The sequence below is a fragment of the Erpetoichthys calabaricus genome, chromosome 6 (genome assembly GCF_900747795.2).
Source record: "Erpetoichthys calabaricus chromosome 6, fErpCal1.3, whole genome shotgun sequence".
Classification (NCBI taxonomy): Eukaryota; Metazoa; Chordata; class Cladistia; order Polypteriformes; family Polypteridae; genus Erpetoichthys; species Erpetoichthys calabaricus.
Genome location: NC_041399.2, coordinates 64,094,791 through 64,110,205, shown reverse-complemented (window position 1 = coordinate 64,110,205; position 15,415 = coordinate 64,094,791). Strand labels below are relative to the sequence as shown.

At 39.9% G+C, this 15,415-nt stretch overlaps 1 protein-coding gene across 1 annotated transcript in view; it reads right to left on the bottom strand.

Annotated features, from left to right (window-relative positions):
• Positions 1–14,608, bottom strand: part of aqp4 (aquaporin 4) — a 28,537-nt gene extending 13,929 nt beyond the window's left edge. Inside the window, exons 1-4 of the mRNA XM_051929327.1 lie at positions 14,466–14,608; positions 6,242–6,656; positions 2,863–3,027; positions 1,770–1,850 (exon numbers count right to left, since the gene is read on the bottom strand). Coding sequence (XP_051785287.1) covers positions 1,770–1,850; positions 2,863–3,027; positions 6,242–6,656; positions 14,466–14,566 — 762 coding nt within the window. The 5' untranslated portion in view covers positions 14,567–14,608. The remainder of the gene's footprint in view (positions 1–1,769; positions 1,851–2,862; positions 3,028–6,241; positions 6,657–14,465) is intronic.
• Positions 14,609–15,415: the final 807 nt, after the last annotated feature.

Sequence of the window (15,415 nt, the reverse complement as noted above, 5' to 3'; positions counted from 1 at the left end):
AGATGTCTTGTCTAAATGCTCGAGTATCTTGATGTTTGCAAGCTGCACTTTAACCCATCTTTTTCAAAGCAAAATGCAAAACCATACGGCCAGATCTGAACTTGTCAGGCTGAAACCATATGAAATAGTTCTGAAATGCCGTTTTCTGAACTTGGGGCATAAACACAATGAAATTAGGTCCCCAGGGATTCATTAGCAGAGCCCTTTGTTATTTGGGAACATGCAGTGCACGCTTTATACTCAAGTTTCTGATCTAGTTCTGAAGCTGCTCAAAAGCTTTCATTCAAAAGGTACAACTTGTATCACTTATTAAGTCTTTCAAAGAGTTTTGGACATTGGGAGAAGCAGACATTACAGATGTTTCATGCAGGCCACAGACAACAAACTATGAAGAGGTTTTAATGCAAGATTTATAACAATCTGTGTTAGTTGGCAGAAATATTCTTACTCTAACAAGAATTCTGAAGGCAACCATAGTTATTATACGATGTATGACTTTTAGCAATGTGCTCCTGGTTTACTTTTTAATTGTACCTTGCTTTTTGTTATTAATTTTATTTTTTAGGTCCAAGAAGCTCTAATTGAATTGTCTGCTTAATGTTAACGTGTTAAATTTTCTTTTAAAAACTGACAAAGCACACATTTATTAATGGTAGTTTCCATTAAAATCTAAGGTGCCTGCACAATCATAAGCGTTTCCCTGGCTCATCTCTGAAGGAAAAGAAAAAAGATTAGCTTAGTGCTGAATGATGAAAATTAAGTGATGAAGCTGTAAATTCTCAGAAACAAACAAAATGCCCATTTTAAATGATGTATTAACGTAACACACTCAATCCCACTTATCCCAAGTCAGAGTCATTGTGGGCCAGAGCCTATCCCAGCAGTATTAGATGTAAGGCAGGACGCCAAGTTGTAAGCCCACTCACACAAGGCCAATTTAGAGCCGTCAATTACCTTAATGATTTATGAATGCAAAAAAGAGAAACACTGAACTTATGTGAGCATTCAGCTTAAGGCATCTCACTCAATAAAATACTTGAAATAAGGCAAAAAAAGAGAAGGCCTGGGAAATACCAATCTGCTCTGCTCAGGAAAACACTTACATGGTGCTCTTAAAAAAGATAAATCTCTAATACTATATTAGTAAAGTCAGAGTTCTAAAAGCCATGAAAGTGGTGTTTTGTTAACAGCAAGTTTGCATTCTGTATGTGTTTATTTCTTTTTTTAAAAGTGGTCAGAGTGAAACCTTGTCGACACTTGGCTTTCCAGAAGCCAAGTTTGAGACTCGTGGTCTTTGACATTATTAATAGTACGTCAGTCCTGCCCATCTACACATCACACTTTTACCTCTTTTTATTAGCAGTCTTCTTGACCTTGTTGAGCCTATGTAGTCTCTTTCTTTCTCTCTATACACAGAAAAATGGTCAGTGTTAAATTGTGTTAAAGAAGCCCTTAAAGTGTTTGTATACTCTTTCTGTGTTAATTTAACACTAGCAGTTTTTCTGTGAGCCTCCAATTCCATGTTCTGGTTATGTCACTGCATGACAGGGCCTGTATATTTATCTGCTGTAATTATTTACAAGTTCATGGTATAGTACAATTGTTCACATATATTTTTACAATTGGACCATAGGTGTGTTAGGTGACTTGCCCATCACACAATGTGCAAAGTCAGACACTGAACCTCAGAACCTTGAGTTTTAATATCCAATAACTTATTCACTTCACCTCACTGTCTACCGGGGAAGGTGATGTCAATTAAATCTCACCCAGTGGTTTTCCCATTTTCCTGTGATAACAGCAGGTCCAAAAGATCGGGCAGGATTCATACTTGCTCCAGTATAATTTATCTACAAAAGAATAAATGTAAACATGTTACATTAAACATTAAAACCGATGGTTAATTCAGCACATGCTATAAAAACATTTCTTTAAAAAACAGGAATAATATGTTCCTTTCAAATTCCAACTATCCTAGAATCATTGACTGCAAAATGACGGGACATGTGTGTTTTAATAAATGATTGCAAGTGTTCCAAATTACACTGTTTAAATTATTAAAACATAGATACATCTATTTACTATCCAACGTACTTAATAAAGTTAAGAATTATGAAAGTTGAAGTCTTTCCTGGAGCACTGACTACAAAGTTGGCACTTACCCAATACTCCCTTCACAAAGGGCCAAAAAGTAACCGACATATGGGAGGAAAATTTCATAAAAACCCCCCACAGATGTGTGAAAACCCCACACTGAGATTGAGCATTGAAGCCCAAGAACCTGGAGCAGTGAGGCAGCATCCTAACCAATGCACCACTCACTAGGGGGTAAAGTTCACCACAAAACTTGTCACGTTTCCAAGTTTACTGGACATTTATCGCAGCAGGGCCACTGACTTAAAAAAAATGACTCTTCATTTTTGTTTTTTTTAGTTCTCATCTGTTCTTTTCAATTTTTTTAAGTTACTAAAATCTAAGCACATATTTCCCTTTCTCTAATTTACTGTATTTTTAGATGTTATTTTAAAAAGCCTTACAGAGTTTATTTGATGTTCCCTTTTTTCTATTCCCTTTTCAACTCTTCCTCTGTAAATTGTCATTGTTCCTCTTTCAGAAATAATCCGCTTCTCACATAAAGGTTGTCTATGCTAATCTATAACAATTATTCTGAACATCCTAGTAGTAGCAAACTATCAAAAATTGCATTTGCGTATCTTTTTCATGAAAAATCACTAATTTTCAAATTTAATAAAGTACATCTTGTGCTTTAAATCTAAATCACATGCTTCACAATGAAAAAAGAATGAACTCCTAAAGGCGGCTCATTCTGTCAAATATTTAAGAGAATGAAAACAAACTTACAGCAAACAGGTGTCCAATAGTAACAGCAAAGCCAATTGCCAAAGCCGGAGAGCCTTTCAAATCCTGCCTTTTTGAATCACATGTTGCAAAGACCGTGAAGACCAACTCAAATGTGATAAACATTTCCACCACAAGTCCATGACCAATTGACAGTTTGGAGTTAATCTGTGAGAAATACAGAATGTGCTAATTGAGAATCGGTAACACTCAATTTTAGGTACTACCCATAGTGCATCTGCCTTATATAGTCAAAACTTTGAGGACACCTGATCATCACATCTGTATGAACTTGTTAGACATCTTCTTCCAAATCCATGGACATTAATATGCAGTTGGCCCCTCTTGGTGGGTATAACAGCGTTGACTCTTTCTGGGTAGGCTTTACACATGTTTTTGGAGTATGCCTGTGGGAATTTGCACCTATTCAGCCAAAAGTCAGGTACTAATGTCAGACAAAAAAACCTGGATCATAAAGGTCATTCCAATTCATCCCAAAGGACTTCAGTGCGGGGTTAGGACTCTCTGCAGGCCACTCAAGTTCCTCCACACCAAACTTGTCAAACCATGTCTTTGTGGACCTGGCTTTGTGCCGGGGGAGCAGTCATGCTGGAACAGAAATGGACCTTCCCAAAAATGTTGCCACAAAGTTGGAAGCACACAATCTAAAAGGTCTTTGTATGCTGTAGTCTTAGCAATACCCTTAACTGGAACTAATGGGCCTAGTGTAAATGCTGAAAAAACAGCTCCAGGTACTCCTCCACCAGATTTTACAGTAGACAATGTGCAATAGTGTGGAGGTAGTGTTCTTCTGGCATTTGACAAACCCAGATTCGTCTATCAGGCTTCCAGTTAGTAAAGCATGATTCATCACTCCAGAGAACACATTTGCACTGCTCCAGAGTTCAATGGCAGTTTGCTTTACACCTCTCCAACTGATGCTTGGTGTTGCATTTAGTGAACTTCGGTTTGTGTGCAGCTGCCCAGCCATGTAATCCCATTTCATGAAGCTCCTGACACACAGTTCTTGTGCTAATGTGGATTCCAAAGGCAATTTGCAACTCCGTTGTGAGTGATGCAATACAAGAGAGGCAATTTAGACACTCTATGTGCCCTGCTCTGTGAGTTTACGTGGTGTACCATTTCATGTCTGACCTGCTGGTGATCCTAGGTGCTTCCACTTCACAAAAATAGCACTTACAGTTGACAGATCTAGCAGAGCAGAAATTTCACATACTAACTTGTGGCAAAGGTGTCATCCCGTGACAGTGCCACGTTTAAATCACTGAGCTCTTCAGTATGATCTGTTCTACTGCCAGTTTGTCAATGGTGATTACATGGCTTTGCACTTGATTTAATGCACGTTAACAATGAGTATGGTTTGAAACACCTGAACACAATCATTTGAGAGGGGTGTTACCATACTTTAATCACATACTGCTATGTATCAAGACGTTAACCAAGGCTTCATTTGGTGTTAATAATACTTAGAAAGCAAGGGTTATTTTTATCTCTTTGTAATGTGGCATACTAAAATAATTTCACTTTAGAATGGTCTGAGGGACATAAAATTTTGCATACTTTAGTGTTAGACTTGTAAATCCATCCATCCATCCATTTTCCAAACCGCTGAATCCGAACACAGGGTCACGGGGGTCTGCTGGAGCCAATCCCAGCCAACACAGGGCAGGAACCAATCCCAGGCAGGGTGCCAACCCAATGCAGGACACACACAAACACACCCACACACCAAGCACACACTAGGGCCAATTTAGAATCGCCAATCCACCTAACCTGCACATCTTTGGACTGTGGGAGGAAACCGGAGCACCCGGAGGAAACCCACGCAGACACGGGGAGAACATGCAAACTCCACGCAGGGAGGACCCAGGAAGCGAACCCCAGGTCTCCTAACTGCGAGGCAGCAGCGCTACCACTGCGCCACCGTGCCGCTGACTTGTAAATCCTTAAAATTTAATACCACCAAATTGATCTCTCATATCCACAGGTAGTTTTACAAGCATTTCTTAAGCCCCTAATATGCCACACTGCACAGAGGTGAATAACCACTTTATGGTTGCTAAAAGAAGCCTTTGCTAAAATCTTATTACACAATAATATGTAACTAATAGAAGTATTATACAGAATGTAGTACCTAATGTTACTGTATGTGTTAACAAAAATACTAGATTAGTCATCCTCTTAACCTGTACAATTTCTGAATCTACTTTTTCAAGGTTCAAAGGACTTAGTAAGTAGCTTAACACTATCAGGTACAAGGCAAGAAATTACATTAATTGGCAAATAAGTCTATAATAGGTCACAGATAACCCAGAGCTCCCACACTCAGTCATATTGGAGCAACATGGGGTTAGCAGAATTTAGGGATTTAGGAGGAGTCTCAAATATCCATAGAAAGCCCATTGGGTTGGCCTGGAAATAAACTCAGGATCCAGAAACTACTCTAACCATTGCATAGATGAACACCTTTATATAATATGTTTGAAGATACAGCAAAATAAATGCCAACACTTTCAATACATGCTGGCATACAATTTACTATTATTCTTCAAGCTGTAGACCAAGTGCTAAGGGTAGTGGCAGATGCCATTTACAATGAGATTCAACTAAAGCAAGCAGCAATATTCAACTGAGCAGGCCATTGCTTTTGTTAAAGCTGGGGAGCAGCCACCATGCCAACCCACAACATCAGGTACCCCCTCGACAAGAGCACAAGATTGGCAGCCTCAGGTCAACCTAGGTAGACAACTGAAACTCCCTGAAAAAATCTTGCCAACTACACTTAGGCCGTATTTGGTCTTTACATCACAGTCAACTGAGCAGGTGGTTTTGATGGAGCTTACACTTCCTTAGAAAGATTGGATAGAAGAAGCATATGAAAGAAAGCAAGGCAAGTATGAAGGGCTGGTGACAGAATGTCAAAGCAAGGGATACAAAGTCAGGTGTCAGCCTACAGAAGTAGGCTGTGAGGCTTTGCAGGCCAATCTCTTAATAGAATTCTGAAACTCCTTGCATATTGGGACTGCACAACAGAAAAGCCATCTAGAACATTCTTGAAGCAGTTGAAAAAGCTTCTAGGTGGCTTGATCATCCCTTCCTGTTTTGCTCAGGTGAGGGTGTCTGATGATCAAAGATCTAAAGACCCCAGGTTTATCACCGAGAGAGTGACCAAGTTGCACTGCAAGGTGTACAGTATTACAAAAACCTACAGACTGAAAGATACATAGGTCTACCAATAAAATTTAAGTTGAACACTTATCAGCTACATAATGAGCTCGTTCAGGCTCAATTCAGATCCCAATGTTGTTCAAAGGAAAATATCATCACTAGCTACAGATATACCTGATTTAAAATACATTACCGTAGTTACACCCAAATTTCCCCTCACACCTTCTGGAGTCACAAGGTACAGAATTCCAGCACCAGCTATAGCTCCCAGACACTGAGCTATGATGTAAAAAACAGCTTTGGCAAGGCTCAGCTTCTTGGTGCACACAAGGGCTGTGGTCACAGCTGGATTGATGTGGGCCCCACTGATGTGTCCAAAGCACTGCACCAGGGTGGCAATGCTGAGCCCAAAACACAGAGAGATGAGAACAAGGTCTGCTGGTGGTGGATTGCTCTTTTCCCCCCAGTTTATTGTAGAGCCTAGACTGAGGAGCACAAAGATTAACATGGCCAGGAATTCTCCTGACACAGATCTCCAAAAGGATTGAGTCCAGATGCCTTTGAATGCAACCATGATCTTTTCAGTGCTGCACAGGGAGGGGCAATTCCTGCAAGAGAAATATATTAAAGATAGATGTACAAGGCTGATAAAAAATATGCTATATCTAACAATAAAGTAAGGAAAGTAATAAAAAAGCGTTGTGTGAAAAGGAACCTGGAAGGGAAAAACAATTAATACTTTGGGACATGTTTAATGGCATTTGCTATTTGCATTAAAATTCTTTTCACAACCTGACACGATTATCATCCATCCATCCATTATCCAACCTGCTATATCCTAACTACAGGGTCACGGGGGTCTGCTGGAGCCAATCCCAGCCAACACAGGACGCAAGGCAGGAGACAAACCCTGGGCAGGGCACCAGCCCACCACAGATGATCATCATTAAATATTAATTTCTTTCTGAGTATGTTTCCCCACTGCACAATCACTGAGCAACATACAGACAGACATGTTTCAAAAAAGTTCATTTGTTACCAAATCATTGCCTATGTATGAAAAAAATCAGTCACAAAAGAGGTAACAATAAAGCCAAACTGGTTTTTAGTTAAGTTTCCAAATGTGTGAGCCTGAGCATCTCAGAAACGGCAAACCTGCTGGGGTTTCCATTTACAATGGTATCAACGGTATAAGTAGACAAAGTTTCCGACAGCCCAAAAAAACTTCCAGCCAGTGGCAGCCTTTAACTTCCTTGACATTAACCCCGAGTGTGACTTGGAATTTTCTGTTATTACAGTTAAGCCTGAGTCAAACTTGGGGTGAGTGTAATAATCTGCTTTACAGTGTTAAGCCCAAATAACTCTCAGGAGAGTATTCTGCTGCCTTCAAGTGGATGAAATACCATCAGGCTGAAAAGAATTATGAAAATTTCTGCTGCACTTTATGGACGTTTTATGGTAACTCATGAGTGGATCAGAACCTTCAATCAAAAACATATTGACGAACAAAAAGCAATAACGCCAGTTTTAGAACAAACTGAAACCGAACCATTCTTGAATCATGCAGTAGTGATAACATTGTGAATTGATCATAAGATGTTGACATGAATAGAGAAACTGATACATAAGGCATTGTATAACCAATCCGTCATAATACGCATGGTGACTTTTGTCGTGCGATGCTTTACATGGTATGAAGGTAGCTGCATGGCAAAAAGGCCAGGACAAGAAAAAAGTTAGCCCCCTAAGTACTGTTCATTATGGAGCAACTGTCAATGTTTATGTCAGAAGAAATGTGAAAGTTACTAAACCTGGTGCTGTAGTAGCCTGCAATAACACAAGGAGAACATCGATCCTACAGGTCAGGCACTGACATTCTACTCTCTCATGTGCAAGCAACAAAAAAATATTATAAGAAAATATAGAAAAGTGCACAAAGAAACACACTTCTACCGTCCCCGATTGCAACGTCAGGCTGTATGTTAGTAACGGTTTCATAGCATATTACAAGAAGATCATGTACTAAATCTGCATTAGTACTGCAGTGGACACCAGACATACCTTTCCTACTGTATTCATGCTGACACTTTGGTATTTACAGTAATCCCTCACTTATCGCGGGAGATAGGTTCCAAGGCCGACCGCGATAACTGAATTTCCGCGAAGTAGGGACACCATATTTATTTAATTATTTAACGTGTATTTGGACGTTTTTAAACCCTCCCTGTATTGTTTACAACCCACCCTTTACTCTATTAATAACAGGGACAACTGCTAAGCAATATGAAATCGGTAGATAAGTTTACACTTATTGTATAGCGAAGTACACGTAGCTATATATGACGTGATGGTGGTGATGAATATGCTGCGCAGTAAAAATGATGACGATTGAAGGTGATAATCCCCTGAATGCAGTAGCAAGAGCACGTTAATGTTGAATGAGTGAGATGAGACTTCCTGGTTAATGCAGCACTCTGTCGCTGAGCCAATCAGCAGCACACAGGAACTTAACTGCGTGCTCTGATTGGGTAGCTTCTCAGCCATCCGCCAATAGCATCTCTTGTATGAAATCAACTGGGCAAACCAACTGAGGAAGCAAATACCAGAAGTAAAAAGACGCATTGTCTGCAGAAACCCAGGAAGCAGCGAAAAATACGCATTATATATTTAGATATGCTTACATATAAAATCCGCGAAGTCGTGAATCCGCAAAAAGTGAACCGAGAAATAGCGAGGGATTACTGTACATTTTTCTATTACATGCAATAACACTTTTCCTTGTTGAGAAAAATTCAACTTTTTGGCTCATTTTTTATGGGGGTAAACATAATACTAAGGAGGCTACAATGGAGAAGACTTCCAGAAGAAAGGAATGACCAACATTAGTCAAATAACAGCCCAAGACAACACTGGAGCTGAAAGAAACATAAAAGAACACCAAATTCAACCTACCATGCTCCAAATTTGGTATGGCAACTAACATTTTAAAAGAGACTGCCAACAAAAAACAACAAGAATATATGGTTGCAGTGGGCTGGGACCACAAACACTGGAAGATTAGAGAAACAATCTTGTGTGGTAAAAAGAAAAACGTCTTACCACATAAAATTGCATGCTGATGAATAAAAGATCAGGACACAGGGAAATTGTGATGGACCCAAGGATCCCAATTGTTCATTGTCAAAAAAGTAGCTTAGTGGTAGTTGCAGATATAATGATGTGAGGTGTGTTTTCACAGCATATACAGTATGGAGCCCCTTAAGATGAAGAGAACAGCATCTGAAGGACATTGAACATTTAAAATTTTTGTCAACTAGGGTTGAAATGTCACAGGGGTCTCGATGAAAATGAATCCAACTGTTTTACAGAAGCTGAACTCAAGTGATGGGCTCTCTGAAGGTCAAATTTTGGGCAACCTAATCTTTTATTACTACTCAATATTTTTTATCTACTTGTCCTTTCCATTAGATTTGAACCTTGTGATAGGTGCTGACCGATATTGTTTGTTTTAGTTGGTATGTTAAACAAGTATAATGTCGAAGCAATAACAGTATTTTTCATAGCTCTATAAAATCACTCAGATACACCTCATGCAGCTCAGTCCTGGATGTTTAGACTGCACCGTGTCGATGTCACCATCTGCAGCTCTACATTACTCATCAACAAACTCCAGTGTTGCACTGTTCATTTGGATTTATCAAGAACAGTCTCAGTTCAGAACAAATCAATGAGCAGAAATAGTATGGGAGTATAATAGTACGGGAGGAAGGCAACCAAGTGATGATTGCTTTATTTCCTAATGTGTGTTATTGTGAGGTTTTACTGTATTTTATTATTACAAGTAATGTGTTTATGTGCTGTTGGGTTTTCTCCACTTGCCAGCCTTTCATATAAACCATGCTAATCCCAACATAACTTTTTGTTGCATTAACTAGGTAATATGTGCTATCTACTCATAGATCATGTTTGGTATTTTATAAATACTGGTATTTGTTAAAAACTTCCCTTTTACCCAATGTACCTGCAAGTTGGTTCCACTTGGCAGGGACTGGGGGATGACATAGGAGCCTTTGGATTCTGGATCTGTCCTTGGGCCAGGTATCTCCCATCACCGTATCTGTGTATATTTTTGTTAGTTGGATTTTTCGGCATAATAATGCTGCCTGCCTCATCTATGGTTAAAAGAACATTACTTTGGATTCAGTTTAATGAAGTAACTTCAGTGGTCAGCAAATCTCTATCCAGTTGTGTGGAAGAACAGTAAATGTACTGTTTGGACTAGAGGTCAGTTACCATCTAATTTGCAAAAACTATGGAACATAATGCAGTGAACAAGAGACAACATCTTTGTGTCGAATGTTTGACCAATTCTGGGTCTATGCTTCAATTAATTTAAGCTGCTGTGCAGGGGACAAATGCAGATAGGAGAGCAACACTCTGTTAGGTAGGATTAGAGGCCGTGTTATTTCTGGTAACCCATCCAGGATGATTGAAGGTATCTTTCCTGAATGGGAAGCCAAGGAAGTGGAAGGCTACAATCAGGGGTAATCTATCCTTTGGCTCCCAAGAGGGCAGCAAGCCTCTAGGGCTGCCTTGGACTGAACCCTCACATGGCTGACTGGAAGTTTTAGTCCAAGTAGTTAGGCAGCCCTGTGGGTAGAGGACTCCGGGACCCGTGGAGCGAGATGTCAGCAAGCAAACCCATTATTCCTATGAGCATGGACTGACCCGGAAGTGTTTCTGAGTTACATTCCTGTTACACCTTTTTCTTCTACTCAGTTGGTTGATTTTGGAGTAAAAAGAGAAGCAATGGCAAAGTCACCTGATTGAGTGGAAGAGGAGCACAGGAACAATGAAAGGCGGCCGGAGGTAGAAGAACAAACAGAGTAAAGAGTATTTGCAGGGGCGAATGTAACAGAGAAACCTTTTTGTGCTGGACCCTTCAGAAAACCCCATTTTTTATAGTAGCCTGCTCTGGTATAGTTGTGTCCTGTTGCTTGTCAGATGTACAAGAGTACAGTGAAGTTCTTACTTGCATGTGCTAATCAACATAAAATATCAGACTAGGGTGGGACTTTGTTCTTTAAATCTCTATGCTGGTATATCCATTTATGTATGTGGATATTTTATCCAAAGACACTTAAAATGACATAGAGTGTAATTGTTTAGTTAGGAAGGCAGACTAAAAAAACATGCATACTGTATTTACATTCTCCATATTGCAAACTGCAGAATGCAGAAATAAATTGATAAGCCATAAAATATTCATCATTTGCTCTTCATGCACCACAAATACAACTATAAAAAGCATTTTTAACAAATTTTATATTGTTTGCTTTGAACTCTTTTATTTAGGAAATAAAACATAATAATAGAACACATCCCAATGAAACAATTAAAAATAACTTAGCAAGTACAAAAATATGATCTGAAAACAATCTGTTGAACTCCGCACTCAACTCTCACCAAAATAAAACTTGAGGGCCCATCTAAAATGGACCTTTGGTAAGTATACAAGAACAAGTGAAATAAAAATGTTAAGAAAGGTCTTGAATGTTATACATGTTTGTCTGTAACAGCATGCAGTCCAATATGTGCCAGGTTTGCCTGAGTGCGCTCGGTTCATTTTTTTTGGAAAGATTTTTGGAACAGATACAGTTAAAGCCCTCAGAACGAGCCACCCCGAAAATGTTAGCAGGCACATCTACACTCCACAACCTTAGTTATTATGTCTGGAGTGGTCTACTGTCTTACAAACCTACATTATATGAATTAAATAGCCTGCTAGGTTTTAAAGTAATGCTTCAAACTTGTGTAAAGAGCAGAAGATTAATATGATATTACCTGTAAAACAAACCTGTTGATAACTGGCCATGTTGTGCTGAGTGATGGGTTTGAATTTCGGCCCTGGCACTGCAGGCTCATACTTTACACATTCTCCCCGTGTGTAGGCCTACTTAAAAATAAGTGAGTGGCAAATTCGCGGACGGCTGCAAATTGGCCGAGTGTTTTGAGTGCCCCGCGATGAACTGGCATCCCGTTTGCTCCTGTCTCGAGTGAAATCGTAAAATGCTGCGACGCTAAACTGGTTAAATAGGTTAGAAAATTACACTGTGAATGTTTTAAAAGCCAGCAGAGAATTACGAACCTATGTTAAGCATCGCCTTTCAAACCTTATTATAGTGCCTTTCCGCCGAGAGTTCGATTACAAAATAGCAGATATGGGAAAAAAGGCTGCGCAGTAAAGTCATAAGTTCAACAGCAAATGTTGAAGATAATAAAAAAAGAGACGTTTAGAATGCAGAACACGTAATAAGATTGTTATTTAAAAAATGAACGTATAGAGGGCTCAGAAGCGCTGCAGATGAAGTGGGTGAGTGGGATGCCGGCGTGGAAGTCGCACGATGCCAGCGGTTCAGCGCAGTACTTACACAAACAGAGCTGTGAGTGCAGGAGGACGAGACGGGGCTTTGAATGCGGAACGCCTGTTGCACATTGAACGAGCTGAGTGAGAAGAGAGAGGCTAAATAGGCAAGCGGCCAGGGAATTCCTCTCTTCTTGTGCGTGAGAGAGAGAGAGAGAGAGAGAGAGAGGGCGTCCGTATTGTTGCTAACGCAAAAAAAGGCTTTTTTTTTCTCTATCAGGGCTTGATTATACGTGCTACCCATTTACTAAATGTATTAAATTGTTGCCATCGCAAGTAGATCTAGTAATGCTCTGTGGAATACAGGGCTGATGCTACCTTGTACAAATAAATGGATTATATAAAGACCGGAGGTTCACGTGATTTAGACACCACAGTCTGTCTGCGGTCTGTCGTACAAGGGGCGCCAAGGGACACGTCAGGCAATGGAGCCTCAGGAACACACAGGTGGCAACGTCTTCGCAACGAGGTGCAAAGGTGTGGGCTTTATCGCCATTCGCCACAATGCAGCTCTGGCTAGTTACATTCCTATTCTGTACAATAACGATGTAAATGCACGGTAGAGAGCTGTGTTCTCGCATCAGCCGCGCTTGAATTTATAAACAATACGTGTAACTGGATGTTGAAATGCACTATACTGATGTTTTCCAACTGGATTTGTCAAGTGCCTTGAGCATGGGAAAGGCGCTATATAAATAAAATGTATTATTATTATTATTATTATGATTATTATTACTTCGCACCAGCGTAGCTTTAAGAGGACAACAGACGAGCTTCCTGAAATACTGGTCACATATTTAAACACTGCTGCCTGACGTCTTAGCACTTGTCTAGTTTCCCCCCCCATAAAACAGCGGAGAGTCGTGGCCTCACAATTTCATGGTTTAATCCCCTTTTGGGGTGCAATTATTCTTTGTTACGCTGCATCTTTTGTTATAGTTAGCGCCGTTCAACAAGTCCGGTTTTCTTGTACAGTCCAATGGTATGCAGGTAATAATACAATTTATATAGCGCCCTTCTCATGCTCAAGGCGCTTAGGATGATTGATAAATATAGTGACATTTATAAATGAATGAAGGTATGTGCGGCGATGGACAGATGTCCTGCCTGATCTCAGAATTCTGTCTTTCGCCCGACCATTTCGGAATTTGGTGCCCGTCAGCCTGCTTTTAATGTGCGAGTCCAGGAATGGGATAATGTAATTCTTAGCAAGACCGTTTACTCTAAGCGTATCAAGCTTTAGTTAAAATAGCTAAAATCAAATTTTAGACGGTAAAAAATGAACACATTACAAAACGATTATGCAAGAGATTCTCGAAATCTTGTCTTGTCCTTGCAGCCTTGTAGCATTACGACCTGTGAAGCCCCTCGCGCTTTAAAACCCGAAATAAACTTTGTAGATGCCGTTGTGGTTTCAGCGTCTTGGATCAGAGCTCATTCGGGGGCATCCTAATGATAATATTATATTACATTTCTCCGTGCCTTTAAACCAGAATCAGGGAGACCAGGAAAGCAGCGGTATTAAAGACTACACAATTGAAAAATAAAGGATTGTGCACCACTGCAGCTGCACCCTGTATTTTGACTGACATCTGTCTGTGTTTCCAGATGTGCGCCTGCAGACAAGGTAATTTAAAAGCCAGTATCGATGTCATTGTTAATAGTTTGGTAAAAGTCCATTGATATTAGGAAAGTCGCTCTAGAAGATTTTGGTATCCAGAGATAAAGATTTTGCGGTTTTGTGCTTATTAACCTAAACTTTTTTTAATACCAAACTCACATCCTAATTTAAGGGACGGAATGTGCTGCACCCGGCGTGTTTTTTCTTTTCTTTTTTGCTATCGTTGGCCGTTACTGTGTAAATTTGGACGGCTCCAAACTGTCAGTTTACCTCTATCTTAAGGATTGCAATAAGATGTGAAGATATCTTCACCATAAAACGAATAAAAATCGCACTATGACACAAAGGTGCCCTGTATAAAGTCGGCCTCACCTTAAGAAGCTCGTGGCCGCTCGCCCGTTCATGCCTCTCCGGGGATCGCCGTCCTCTCCGGGGATTTTATACAAGGCGCTGTCCTCCCGCCTGCTTGTCATGGTGCGCAAATGAGCAAACGTGCCCGACCGGCCCTGCAATATGTGGCTACTGATGAAGAAAGACAGTTATGTACAAGCCCAACTCCTAATTGAGAAAAAATAACAAAGGCAGGAATTTGAATGTTTCTCAACATTGCTTGCAAGACTAAATATTTAATAATATCTAATGAGTAAAAACTTTTTTTAAAAAGTCACATAAATATAAATTGTGTACATGAGATGTGAAAGTGCCTGAAATAATCCACTAATACAAAATCTTATCCACATCATATTGTCTGCTTCATTAATAGTCAATTTCTGTAAATCATATTATATTCCACTCAAAGATGACAAATGGGATTTTTATTTATTTATTTTTGACGAGGCTGGTAGCACTTCTGTTTGGTCAACCCCTGTCTACATAATGCAGCATGTGGTGTTAATGAAGACAGTTCTCTGTCTAGCACTGGACAGGAATGGCATGCCTGTTACCAGTTATGCTCTCAGCTATTTAAATGCTGGAACATGATTGGTAGCCAAGGCATGCTAAGTAGAATCCTCAAAGCTGTTTTGAGAACTTGAGAACTTAACCCATCCTCATATATCGCTACAACAGTGTACCTATGTAAGAGGCATCCTTGAAAATACTCTGGCAGGACCCAGAACATTCTATTGAAAGGTCAGGGGGCATTATGGAGCAAATGGTCCCAACACCACTACACACCTTGGGTACAACTGGAAACAATCATGTTGTGAAACCAAAAGCATCTTACTATATCTGTTTTTTTTGCATGCTGTTCAACATTAAAACTGTGTAGGACACTGCTGGTGCTTCAAGACCTAGTTTGGTATAAATATCCTTGGAAGGTA